At 35.0% G+C, this 11,011-nt stretch overlaps 3 protein-coding genes across 5 annotated transcripts; 1 reads left to right on the top strand and 2 right to left on the bottom strand.

Annotated features, from left to right (window-relative positions):
* Positions 1 to 472: 472 nt before the first annotated feature.
* On the top strand, positions 473 to 3,388 carry LOC140814250 (B-box zinc finger protein 21-like). Its single transcript, XM_073173167.1, has 3 exons — positions 473 to 1,480; positions 2,130 to 2,519; positions 3,148 to 3,388. The coding sequence occupies exons 1-3, from the start codon at positions 1,295 to 1,297 to the stop codon at positions 3,295 to 3,297; spliced, it is 726 nt and encodes a 241-aa protein (XP_073029268.1). The 5' UTR covers positions 473 to 1,294; the 3' UTR covers positions 3,298 to 3,388.
* Positions 3,389 to 3,448: 60 nt separating this feature from the next.
* Positions 3,449 to 5,473, bottom strand: LOC140814251 (mitochondrial import inner membrane translocase subunit TIM14-3-like). 2 transcript variants are annotated; one of them, XM_073173169.1, is made up of 3 exons: positions 5,255 to 5,473; positions 4,151 to 4,329; positions 3,449 to 3,850 (listed from the first exon to the last, which is right to left on the bottom strand). In XM_073173169.1, the coding sequence occupies exons 1-3, from the start codon at positions 5,255 to 5,257 to the stop codon at positions 3,694 to 3,696; spliced, it is 339 nt and encodes a 112-aa protein (XP_073029270.1). In that variant the 5' UTR covers positions 5,258 to 5,473; the 3' UTR covers positions 3,449 to 3,693. The 2 variants fall into 2 exon arrangements, with proteins under 2 accessions (XP_073029270.1, XP_073029269.1); XM_073173168.1 differs by having other exon boundaries at positions 4,151 to 4,332; positions 5,255 to 5,411.
* Positions 5,474 to 6,594: 1,121 nt separating this feature from the next.
* Positions 6,595 to 10,063, bottom strand: LOC140814164 (protein IQ-DOMAIN 2-like). 2 transcript variants are annotated; one of them, XM_073173048.1, is made up of 6 exons: positions 9,796 to 10,063; positions 9,388 to 9,487; positions 9,002 to 9,298; positions 8,300 to 8,521; positions 7,643 to 7,762; positions 6,595 to 7,504 (listed from the first exon to the last, which is right to left on the bottom strand). In XM_073173048.1, exons 2-6 carry the CDS (start codon positions 9,460 to 9,462, stop codon positions 6,800 to 6,802), a joined length of 1,419 nt encoding a protein of 472 aa, XP_073029149.1. In that variant the 5' UTR covers positions 9,463 to 9,487; positions 9,796 to 10,063; the 3' UTR covers positions 6,595 to 6,799. The 2 variants fall into 2 exon arrangements, with proteins under 2 accessions (XP_073029149.1, XP_073029148.1); XM_073173047.1 differs by having other exon boundaries at positions 6,596 to 7,504; positions 9,388 to 9,492.
* Positions 10,064 to 11,011: the final 948 nt, after the last annotated feature.

Here is an 11,011-nt window from a genome sequence, read left to right as displayed (position 1 = left end):
AAAATTGTTTGTGAATGTGGATTTAGACGAAATTACTGAATTTTTAAAAAAGTATTTTTTATTAATTTTATTGAATGTGATTTAAAAATATTTTCTTATTACTTTTTTAAAAAATAATAATATATAACCTCTCGAAAAGTAAATAATTAAATATGTATTGTGGTTGATGGCCGACATCAATACACTAAACATGATAAACATCATGTTATTGCCTTAGGCTAACACGATCTAAAATTTTGATATATGATAGTGATTATTATCCAAAAAAATTAATCGACATGCGTTGTATATAAGAAAATTTGTAACATTAGTGAAATAATAGTTTTTATTTTTATTTTTTATAATTGTATTATTTTTAAAATTTTAAATATCTATTCATTTTTCACTACTTTCTAATAATATCATCCCGTGCATCGCACGGGTTAACTACTAGTCTGAACTAATAACAGAGTGATTTCATGCATAGCTTTCTAAATTAAAGTTCTTATAAATAAATTAATTGAATCGCCTACCTCAAATTAAATTTCATCGGCACGACCAAGTAAATTATTTGCGAGCCCCATACATACAATGTACAGGGTGCATGTACGTTAGCCAATGCAATAAATGAACAAAAAAGAAGGGCATCCAAATCCAATCCTGTACAGCCATACTCCTCCCATCCCATTCCACTGCCAAACAAACCTACATTAAGAATGAAAGGCTTTTGTCATTAATATCAAATATGTAGCCTCCCCCCCTACATTCTACATCACCCTACTTGATCTTCTTGCTCCAAAACTATCACAGGATCGAAGATGAATATAATTTGCTATCGATGCTGATTCATTTGCCCGTCTTTAACCCTATAAATGTTGATGATACGGCTAAAAACCCATCTCACGTTTTGATCGAAAATAAGGTCCTGATATCTACGGAAAACGCCTAGGATGGTCCGCCAAATCAAAATTATTTATTGAACTCAATGGCAAACTCCATATGCTCTCATAACAAATGGTATCACTCAAGATTTTGTTGGAATCGTAGTTATTAACAGAGAAGCTGACTGTATCTTCTGGACAGGTCCACTCTTATACCCACCCAAGTAGGAAATATACCCAATTTGCATGAGCTTTTTCAAGAACTTTCTTTCTTGTATTCAATGAACAGTGGTTGTTAATATCTCTTAGCTGTGCTTTTCCAACCCATATGCCCCCATAAAAGTTCGACCAACCATCTCTTTATATCTCTTTACAATACACCACAATGTACCCAAGATATTCTTCACAAACCAAAAAACAGACGGTGGAAAACAATGAAGATTCTATGTGATGTTTGCTGGAAAGAAGAAGCCTCTACTTTTTGCCCTGCAGATGAGGCTGCCATGTGTCAAAACTGTGATATTCGAGTCCACAGAGCCAACAAACTAGCCGAAAAACACCCTCGGTTCTCTCTTCTCCATTCTCAGTTTCAAGACTCGCCATTATGTGACATATGCCAGGTAACAAACGTGCACATGTTTCATACTTAATAATGTCCATCATTTCATCTAAAAGCTTCAACACAGGAGAAAATAAATGATAATTACATGGTTAGCCTCTACTGTTTACCATTAACTGGTTTTGGTTAGCATGCTTAGCAAATAATAGTTTCAGTCTCTTGACTTTTGAAAACACAATTAATCTGATAGCATGATTTTTCATCGAGAATCATTCCCACACTAATCATTTGCCAGAGAAAGAGAGGATGTTCTCCCAAATCAGAAATATATTCCTCCTGAATTTGCTTACTATCACGTCTGTATTGGTTCAACAAACAAATTTTGGAAATTGGAAATAATTTGGGAGAATATCTCTTTTCTTGGGCAACAGCAGTCCAGTTATGGTTTTGGGGTAAAATTAGAGCAAAAATAAAACTCAAAGGTTCAATTTCAGGGAAAATAAGGTGGCACATGTGAAGCATATGACAATAGACAGTACCCATGAAAAAACTAGATCTAGTTTCTTTTATAAGTTGAGAACCAAATCTATAAACCATTAACATGGACGAAATAAACCTAAATGACAAATTTTAGAGACTAAAATGTAAATATCACAAAAATAAACAAGCTAGTTAATATCTTCCCATATTTTCTTGGTTGGTTTTCACAGGAAAAGAGAGCACTATTCTTCTGTCAAGAAGACAGAGCATTGCTTTGCAAAGAGTGTGATAGTTCAATACACAGAGCCAATGAACACACAAAGAAGCACAGTAGATTTCTACTTACCGGGGTTAAGCTTTCTGCAGCTGCTGCTTCATTTAATGTGCAAGCCTCATCCAGTGAATCAGGATCAGAAACAAAAATGAAGAATTCCATTACAAGTAAAACTAAATTCCAGCAAAATCTGATGACCGATTGCTCAGAATCATCATCAAATCCTTGGGGAGATGACAATGACTCTAGCAAAGCAGCAAGCATGACAGATCATTTAATGGATACTTTACCCAGTTGGCATGTTGAAGATTTGATGGATCCTTCATCTCATTATGGTTTCTGCAAGGTTTGTAGCATGTTTCTCGGTTTTTGTTTTTATATTTACCAATCCTCAGTTCCTCACTAAGTAAGAGACTAAATCATCTTTACTTGAAGGAGCAAAGGAATTCAAATGGCACATGAACTTTTCAAATCAACCACAATAATATTTAACTTATATTCAAAAATTTCAAACTCAATCTAAATTTGTGTGCGCGCGCGCACATTTATTAAAATATTTAAAAAAGAACTTAAAACCTCAAGCTTCTACATTATAAAACTTGACAATTAAGTTCATACCAAACAAAACTCATTAGAATTCTAGCTCTCGTTCAAGCAAAAATTATTTCAAATTTCCAGATTCAATGCTGCTAAAAAATTCATGCTCGAGAGGGAATAAGAATATGCGAGTAGCATTTGTGTATCTACATCTTAATAACTAATAAGATTAGATATGTAAAAGACTCAACTTCCTATAACTACTTACATTATATAGTGTGTCAATTGCACAAATTATGTGTTGAAGTGCTAATAAATGATACTGAAGTCCGATAAGTTATGATACTAGCAGGAAACAAATTTATTTTCACTAGTTTATGATACTATATAATTCTTCTAGTAAAGTGCTCGTATACTAATTTTGGAGCTAATTGCAGATTTATGACCAGATGTCCCTCTTTACAAACGAAGAATTTGAAGGAAATTTTGATCATTTTGCATCCCAAGATTATACTCCAGCTCAAGAACAAAGTTTGGCCAAAGTCACTGAGAAAAAGAAAGTGGTGAAATGTAGGAGTAGTAAATGATGAAAAGAAGGTTTGGCTTGGCGATTGTAGGCTACTGCTCTAATAACTGAACAATTTTCATTGCAATCTATTTAAATCGTAATTTCTCCCATTTTTCGACCCGTGAATGAACGTTCTTACCTGTATACTTCATAGAGAGCCTCAACTTGGGTGGTAAAAAACCATCTTCTAACACTAATGTGGAGTTACTCCTCAAGAAATCCAATTAAAAAAACAATATGATTCTTACATGTTTTCGATAACACAAATCCAGTACACTATGCTCCTTGAAAGTAAAGTATTACCACTACATGCTGGAGAAGATGTTATTGGATCATCGATAGGGGGTGATTAGCTTTTTAGTCGCTCATGCCCGTTTTCAAAACTCAAAATAATTGGCAAAAATCTTGGCCGATTTTAGAAAGCAGAATCGCTGTTCCTGCTCTTTCCAAGAATAACGTCTTTAGCTTCGTTAACTTTAGAAGCAAGATAATGGCTCCCACCTGCATCAGGATGGTTTGCTACCATCACCCGTCTGTGCGCTTCCTTAACCTTATCCGCTGGAGTGCTTTCCCTGAACAGAGTTAAACTGATGTTAAAAATGGAAAAAAAATCACACATTATCGTGTTAATATTGGACAGTGGTTGATATATTCATATTACATTGAACCCAGTGCGAATAAAAGGTCAAAGATGAATCAAAGGCTTTAAAACCAACAATAAAAAAAGCCCATCAATTATTAACCAACTTGAGATAAGGCATATAGTAACATAAAAGAATATAAAATAGAAATCTAATTGGGTCAGAGTTAATTGCCAAACTTAACATACTTATGAAATTGAAGTCGCAATATCAATGAAGGTTTTGAATTACCTAACTCCTAAAATAAGAGCTGCTTCCCTCCTAGTCATTTTTGATTGGAAACCTCCTTCATAAAATTTTCGCATTCTAACAGTTGGTGGCCTTGCCTTGAATGCTTGCCAGGCTTGAATTCCATATCTACCAGCATAAGCAGTAGCAGCGATGGCTATTCCTACAATTAAGGGTGAAGTCTGCTGCGAATATCAGATTTCAATTTTTTACAATGTGTGTAATTATTACTTCAAACACCAATAAAAGTAATCGCTATAGATAACCTATCTATTAGTATTTACAAGTGATAAAGTCAAGCCATTGATGATGCAGGAGGTAAAGCAGAGTGATGTGATCCTGACTAAGAATGATGAGCAAATTAATGGAGGATTACTCGCCCACTTTGATGCTAATGAGTGAGGCGAAAACAAGATAACTGGAGTTCATTTGAATAAGAAATTAAAATTTCAAGAAAGTAAAAGATGTGGAAAGACCGTGCATATTTAAACTGGAGAAACCAAATTAAAATTCCGTTATTAACGGCTGGCTTTTCTCATCCTAACATAAATAGGCAGTTACTCATCATCCAGATTTCTTAGAGATTAAAAGATTTACTCCCACAAGCATTGTATCAATAGCCTCATTCCATGGTATCAGACAAAAGAAAATGGTAAGTATAATTGTATAACTTATTCTCATCGATTCATAATGCATATACTCATTTTTACATGCCTTATTTACAAACAAACAAACATCAATAGGAGCATGTTGCATGCATCACTCAAATACAAATCAAGAACCAACCAAGATTCTACATCAAATATGGGTTGCACACGGATTTTTTTAGACTTACCCACTTGTAACTTCTAAAAACCTACAAATCAAGTACGCAATTAGAAAAATAAAACAAAACTAGCACTTGATTCATGAAATGGAGAACGGAAAAACGCAGAATGCTTCTCAATATCCTGTTCTTTCATTCACAATCCTTAAACAAAAATATATCGATTCAGTAGCGAAAAAATAGTAAATGGGCGGCGGCATGCATGGACACAATCACATCGATTTTCCTCAAATTTTAGATGTAAATTATGATGAAATAAAGAATTTCAACGGCAAACTCACCATTTTTACTTGAAGACGACTCAGTAATAAAGGTTCAACGCTGTGTGATATCCTCTTCCGGAGTTCAGATACGCTGCCGTGTGGCCCCAATTTAAACAAAAATTAGGGTTTCGAACTCAGGAGGAACGATCCTTCTGTGATTGGAAATATTATCGAAACATTAATTAATTAATTATACAAAGCGGGGTCGACGGCTCCGGCTGTTTGGAAAATCTTTTAAAAATTATTTTTTAAAAATTTCAGAATATTTTTACAAAACTATTTAAAATCTTTACGTTTTTGTAATTATTAATATAAAACTTTAATTTCGAAAAATTCTCTTATTAATTTATACACATAGAAATAGATAAAGTATAATACGATAATTATCGAGGAATAAATTAAGAATAATATAATTTTGATAATATGAATAATAAGGAATACAGAGTAGTTGCTACATAGATATTTGTGTTTGCATAGGTCTAACCCGATATTTGATAAACCGAAAGAATCGATTTTAACGTAAAATATTACGTGGGGCAGTCTCACTGATTAATTTTGTGAGATAAATCTTCAATTTGATCCAATTTACATTACTTTTTACTTTAAAAATGAATCGAGATGAACCATCTCACGAAAAATCAATGAGACCGTCTCACAAGAAAAATACAACAATTTTAATGAGTTAGATTGATTTTGGTTTTGATGTGTTATTTATAATTTACTACTGTTAGTTTAGAGTATGAATATACAATTAAACGCATTAATTATCTGTAAATTTTAATAACTCAAAATTATTTATGATCTCTGTATCTTAAAATTCATTCCAATAAAAAAGAAATGTTCATCATTCCATAAAAAAACATTTTATTATTTTATTTTATTTATTTTAAAATATCTAATATATCATTAAAAATTCAAAATTTTGTAAAAAGTTGCCATTATTATTTTTTATGCTAAAAGTATTACTTTTTATTGTGAATATCGTAGGTTGACCAATCTCACAGATAAAGATTTGTCAGACCGTCTCACAAGAGACATACTCATATATAACTACGCCCCCACTGAAAACTTGGTAGCATGTCAATTGAATTTCATTTATTCTTTTGAACTTATTAAAATATGATAGCTTCCATAAGTCATCAATCCTTGAGAAAATGAGAGTCATCCATGGAATCAAAACAAAATTTTTGTTTACCAAAGTAGTTAATTGTAAAAAAATGAAATAAAGAACTTAAGAAAAATTAGCTCGTACAAGGATTTCTATGTAAACACATTCCGGTTCTGTTAGTTCGATTTTCGACTATTTCGCCGCACTTGCAACAATAAATTTGTGTCCTCTGGGATTGTTTATCAGTGTAACAATCATGAAAACAGTAACAGAAGGAAGCCGAAAAAATTTATATGTAACAAATGTGTGTAGCAAGACTGAAGAATAAAATCAACACCAAACCAAGCCCACAAAGCAATGAAATAAATAAATAATTGTATGGAACTTCACATGTGAAATGGATCTGGTTACTCTTACTTTTATTCAATGGTGCATTCTCGTAAGATGTGGTTGAATTAATTGATAGCTCCATCTACATTACTGTCATTAATGGAGCTAGTGTCGATTTGCGAGGGCCCTGACTGCCTCCCTGTTCTGGCAGGCGAAGGTGGATAAGAAAGCCGTTTCATGGCGGTTCCGGCTGAACCCTTTTCAGGTGTGTTGCCATTGTTGATTCCTAATGGGCTTGGGAGCTTCGACTTAGCTTTTGCCGACTTAGTGGATGCCATGAAACTCGGAACCGACATGGAACTCGCCAAGCTCTCGTCGTCCCTAACAGTTGAACCAGCAATACTATGCCTCCTGTTTCCCTCAGATTGTGCACTTATAGTACTTTTTGAATCATCATCTTGAGTTATTGCACTCACTTTTGGGCTTGCAGATTTCACTTTTCTTGCAGATATTGAAGACTTAATGGTCTTGGAAGGGGGCGTGGCAGGGGACTGGCGGCTAGAAGGCGTTTTTTTGTTGGATGGCGAAGATGGATTTTCAGGATTTAGCTGATGACGAGCAAAAGATTTCGTAATTTCTCCTCCTGCAGCACTTCCAAGGTTAACACTTTTGATGGATATATTATCCGTATTGAGATCTTTGTCCATCGAGCTTCGTGTCTCCCACGACCGATCAGCCATCCATCGTTCTAACCAGCTCCAACCCCAATGAGGATTAGTTGGGTCCATGAAAAGTAAGTTCGAAGACCTCGCTGATTTCTTCCAAGTTTGCTGTTTTCAGTTTAAATGTAGATAATGGAAAATGATCAATTAAACATCAAGAGAAGGTAAATTTTCAAACCGTTTCTATGTACATTGCTGTGCTTTCTTGTATACGCTGGATACCATGAAGACTCGACTCAATTTTACCTGATGAGTGTATGAATAAGCTAGTGCTCTTTCTCGCCTCATTGTTGCTCCGTACTTCTGAAGCAAGCTCGCCTCGATTTGCTCTTTAGATTGTAAACTGTCATCCCATTCCTCTCCCATCTATAAATGAAGCCACGAATTAAAAATTGTTGATAACCAAATAATGGATAAATAAAGCTACTCAATGTCCAGGATTTTGCAGTGACCCATTGTTTTAATATATAACCTTATGCATTCTATATTTAGATGAAAACAACCAACAATTTACGAACATGACCCAAGAAAGAAGAATTAAAACCATAACCAACGAGCTAACTTGCTAAACATTAATCCACAACAGAAAGCTTAGAACATTAGAAGTGTTTGTTGACTAATAATAGTGCTCCTCAAGTATTTTACAGCATACAGCAGTCCACTCCGATACTAAGCTTTGAACATTGTGACACGTTTGACAGCAGGACAATCGTACTTCCCAATGACACCTCCCTATAATTGCATCGACTTGCAAATGTGAAATAACACATGATTGTAACTATCATACCAATCATAAAAAGAAGCTACAGTAGCAGGTACAAGTTCCTACACTTAGTTTTTCCTCAGATTACCAGTGTCGGACTTGTTTATAAAGAAAATGCTGGCATTAGTAAGAGAACTAACTCTCAAGCTATCCAGTTCCTTAGCACGTTTCTGCAAGAGCTGTCTCTGAAGTGCTCGATTCTCATCTAACATTCTGAGCCGCCTTGCTTGAATCTGAGATTGCACACGAGATAAACTTTGCATGCATTTTAGAGTGTTTGCGGTTTGGCGTTTCACAATCGGTCCGTCAACAAGTGATTTCAGTCTTACAAGACCTCTTAGAGCTCTCAATGCCCTCCTCGCCTGAAAAATTAAAAGACCAGTAAAATTTCATAGCAAACATTGTTACACTCTGATGAACAACAATTCTTTAAGATAAGATAAAATAAAAAATGAAATGAAATATAAATGATGATTACACAATTATATAATCTGCCAATCAGAATAATCAGTCTACGACTATGATGAAATGATTCATGCGAATGCTTGAACGCATGAAGTCAGTATCGCTGAGTAATTTGCCACGTTAAAATGTACTAACAAAAATATTAAATGCTCGTTATATATACATATATATAACTACAAAAATATTAAATGCTCGTATTTCAGGTTTGGGATAAATTAATCTCAAGTTCTATATAAAAATGGAACCATTTTCAGCCTTCTTGCCGGCACCACCCACTTTTGATCCTTATGTTTAAGGCTAAATCAGCTTCACTTTGAACTATTCTCTAGAAAATAATCGTATCACGTCAATATCCCATATCCCATAAACTACCATACCAGATAACCACGGAATGCGGTCTGGACTTTGATAGCTGCCACTTCCTCCTCGGATTTTCCTGCAAACCGTGTCACTGTTTGGGGCTGGACAACCTCTTCAGCTGCTACATCTTCAACATCTGTATCAACCGAGACAGTATAAGCATTGTTTAACTCATTCTCTACCTCTGTTGGCTTCTCATCTTCCAATGGTGGAAGAGGGTGAGGATAAGATGCTTCAACAGTCTCGGGGATCGGAAAACTAGATGTCAATGTCTTTTCTTTCCCGAACCATTTTCGTTTTGACTTATTTGCACTCTGAATACAGAAACCAGAACAGAAGTAATGAAAACAACCAATCATCAAAGCTTTATCACAATACATTGAATCCAATCTGCTTTGCGCACCTTAGCTTTCTTCTCCTCACTATCTGAGCTGAGGGCCTTTTTCACCGACAAAAACCAACCTTTTGTCTTGCCCATCTTCACTTATTATTCCTCAATCTGTCTCTTCTGTGAACAAAAAAAACAATTTATTACCAAGATTTCATCTCTCCCAAGGGTCAAGACTCAAGATTATACATGCAAGAGCACAAAAACCTTGATAAGCAATCCAAATAACCAAAAAAAAACAAACAAATGACAGTTCTTTATAAAACAAACAAGCATTCAATATGCGACGCCCCAAAGCCAGACAGATGAATTTTCCAGGAGAAAAAAAAAGCTCAAAATTCTTGGAAAATCATGGGATTCGCAAATTTTACACCAAGAACCTTGCTTTATTAAAATCTCAAGAAAATAAAAGCAGAAAGTCACCTGAAACTGTATCTGCTCAGATCTCATACAATTGCTTCACCCTCCCAACAGATACAGTCTATCGAAGTCTCAGTTCACACCTGAACTTAAAAAAATCAAGAAAAATACAAAAGATAAGAAATTGGACTCTTCCATTCTTTGTCTAACGACCCATTTGAGTATACGAATTTTGGTAATTGTGTTGAAGATTGGAACCAGATCTCGGTAAACTGAACGTTTCGTTAGAGGAACGAACATCTAGTGGGGCCCACGTTTCCGCAATAATACAGGACAGCCAATTTTATTACTTTTAATACTAACATTATTATTTCTAGTTAATTTCCTTTTTCCTTATTTTTTTTTCCCATTTTATTCCATGTTTCGGTTGCATGCCAAATTATTTCCACATGCAATTATTTCCAATATTATATTATATATATATATATATATATATATATATATATATATATTTTCTCGTTTCATTAAATTCTATGACTGAATTAACATAGTTTTAGCTTGAACTTTTTATGTTGTGTTTAGGATTCCATCATTAGATTTTTGTTTTACCGTATTACCAAAAACCGACCTATATCTTTCTATTATTAAAAGAAATTTATGTCACTCCATCACTAAATCATAGACTAATATTAGTTAGACATAGGCTAAAATGATAAAGCAATTAATACTCTAAACTTTTATTTTTTTGGCAGAGATAATTGAGTAATACTTAGGTAGTGTTTGGTTTGAGGGATAAGGTGGGTTTATTTTTTTTTACCCACCTTATCCCTTGTTTGGTACACATGATTATTTAACCAGGTCAATCCCTCCTATGAATGATTAGGTTATATTAGTTGGGTTAAAATAATACCTCCTCATCCCTTAGGATTATTTATCCAACTCTTAATACCTCCTATTTTTCTAATTTTACCCTTCTCTTATATTCAAACTCACCACTACTTCTCGCCACCGATCGCCGCCACCGGCCGACGGACCGCCGACCGCCGGCAGAGCGCCGGCGTAGAGCGACGGACCGCCGACCGCCGGCAGAGTGCTGGCACCGGCCGATTTCTCCGGCCGGCCGTTTCCGGCCTCCGCCTCGTCAGCCGTTTCCGGCCGACCATTTCCGCCGCCGCTGCCACTGTTGTCGTCGCCGCCGCCGTGAAGGGGAAGGGCAATTTTGTCTTTTCATCAAAAAATTCAAATTTATCCTACACTTAAAATTATTACCAAACATAAT

The sequence above is a fragment of the Primulina eburnea genome, chromosome 15, assembly GCF_022965805.1.
Source record: "Primulina eburnea isolate SZY01 chromosome 15, ASM2296580v1, whole genome shotgun sequence".
In the NCBI taxonomy this organism is placed as follows: Eukaryota; Viridiplantae; Streptophyta; class Magnoliopsida; order Lamiales; family Gesneriaceae; genus Primulina; species Primulina eburnea.
This window is presented reverse-complemented; position numbering and strand designations above follow the sequence as displayed.

Excerpts from the sequence above, each read along its gene's own strand:
- LOC140814251 (XM_073173168.1), bottom strand. Across the intron at positions 3,851-4,150 it reads GCTCTTATTTTAGGAGTTAG|GGAAAGCACTCCAGCGGATA; the intron begins GTAATTCAAAAC and ends AACTCTGTTCAG.
- LOC140814164 (XM_073173048.1), bottom strand. The coding sequence starts at position 9,462 with ATGGGCAAGACAAAAGGTTGGTTTTTGTCGGTGAAAAAGGCCCTCAGC. Across the intron at positions 8,522-9,001 it reads CCGCATTCCGTGGTTATCTG|GCGAGGAGGGCATTGAGAGC; the intron begins GTATGGTAGTTT and ends TTAATTTTTCAG. Across the intron at positions 7,505-7,642 it reads CTTATTCATACACTCATCAG|CAAACTTGGAAGAAATCAGC; the intron begins GTAAAATTGAGT and ends AACTGAAAACAG.
- LOC140814250 (XM_073173167.1), top strand. The coding sequence starts at position 1,295 with ATGAAGATTCTATGTGATGTTTGCTGGAAAGAAGAAGCCTCTACTTTT. Across the intron at positions 1,481-2,129 it reads CATTATGTGACATATGCCAG|GAAAAGAGAGCACTATTCTT; the intron begins GTAACAAACGTG and ends TGGTTTTCACAG. Across the intron at positions 2,520-3,147 it reads CTCATTATGGTTTCTGCAAG|ATTTATGACCAGATGTCCCT; the intron begins GTTTGTAGCATG and ends AGCTAATTGCAG.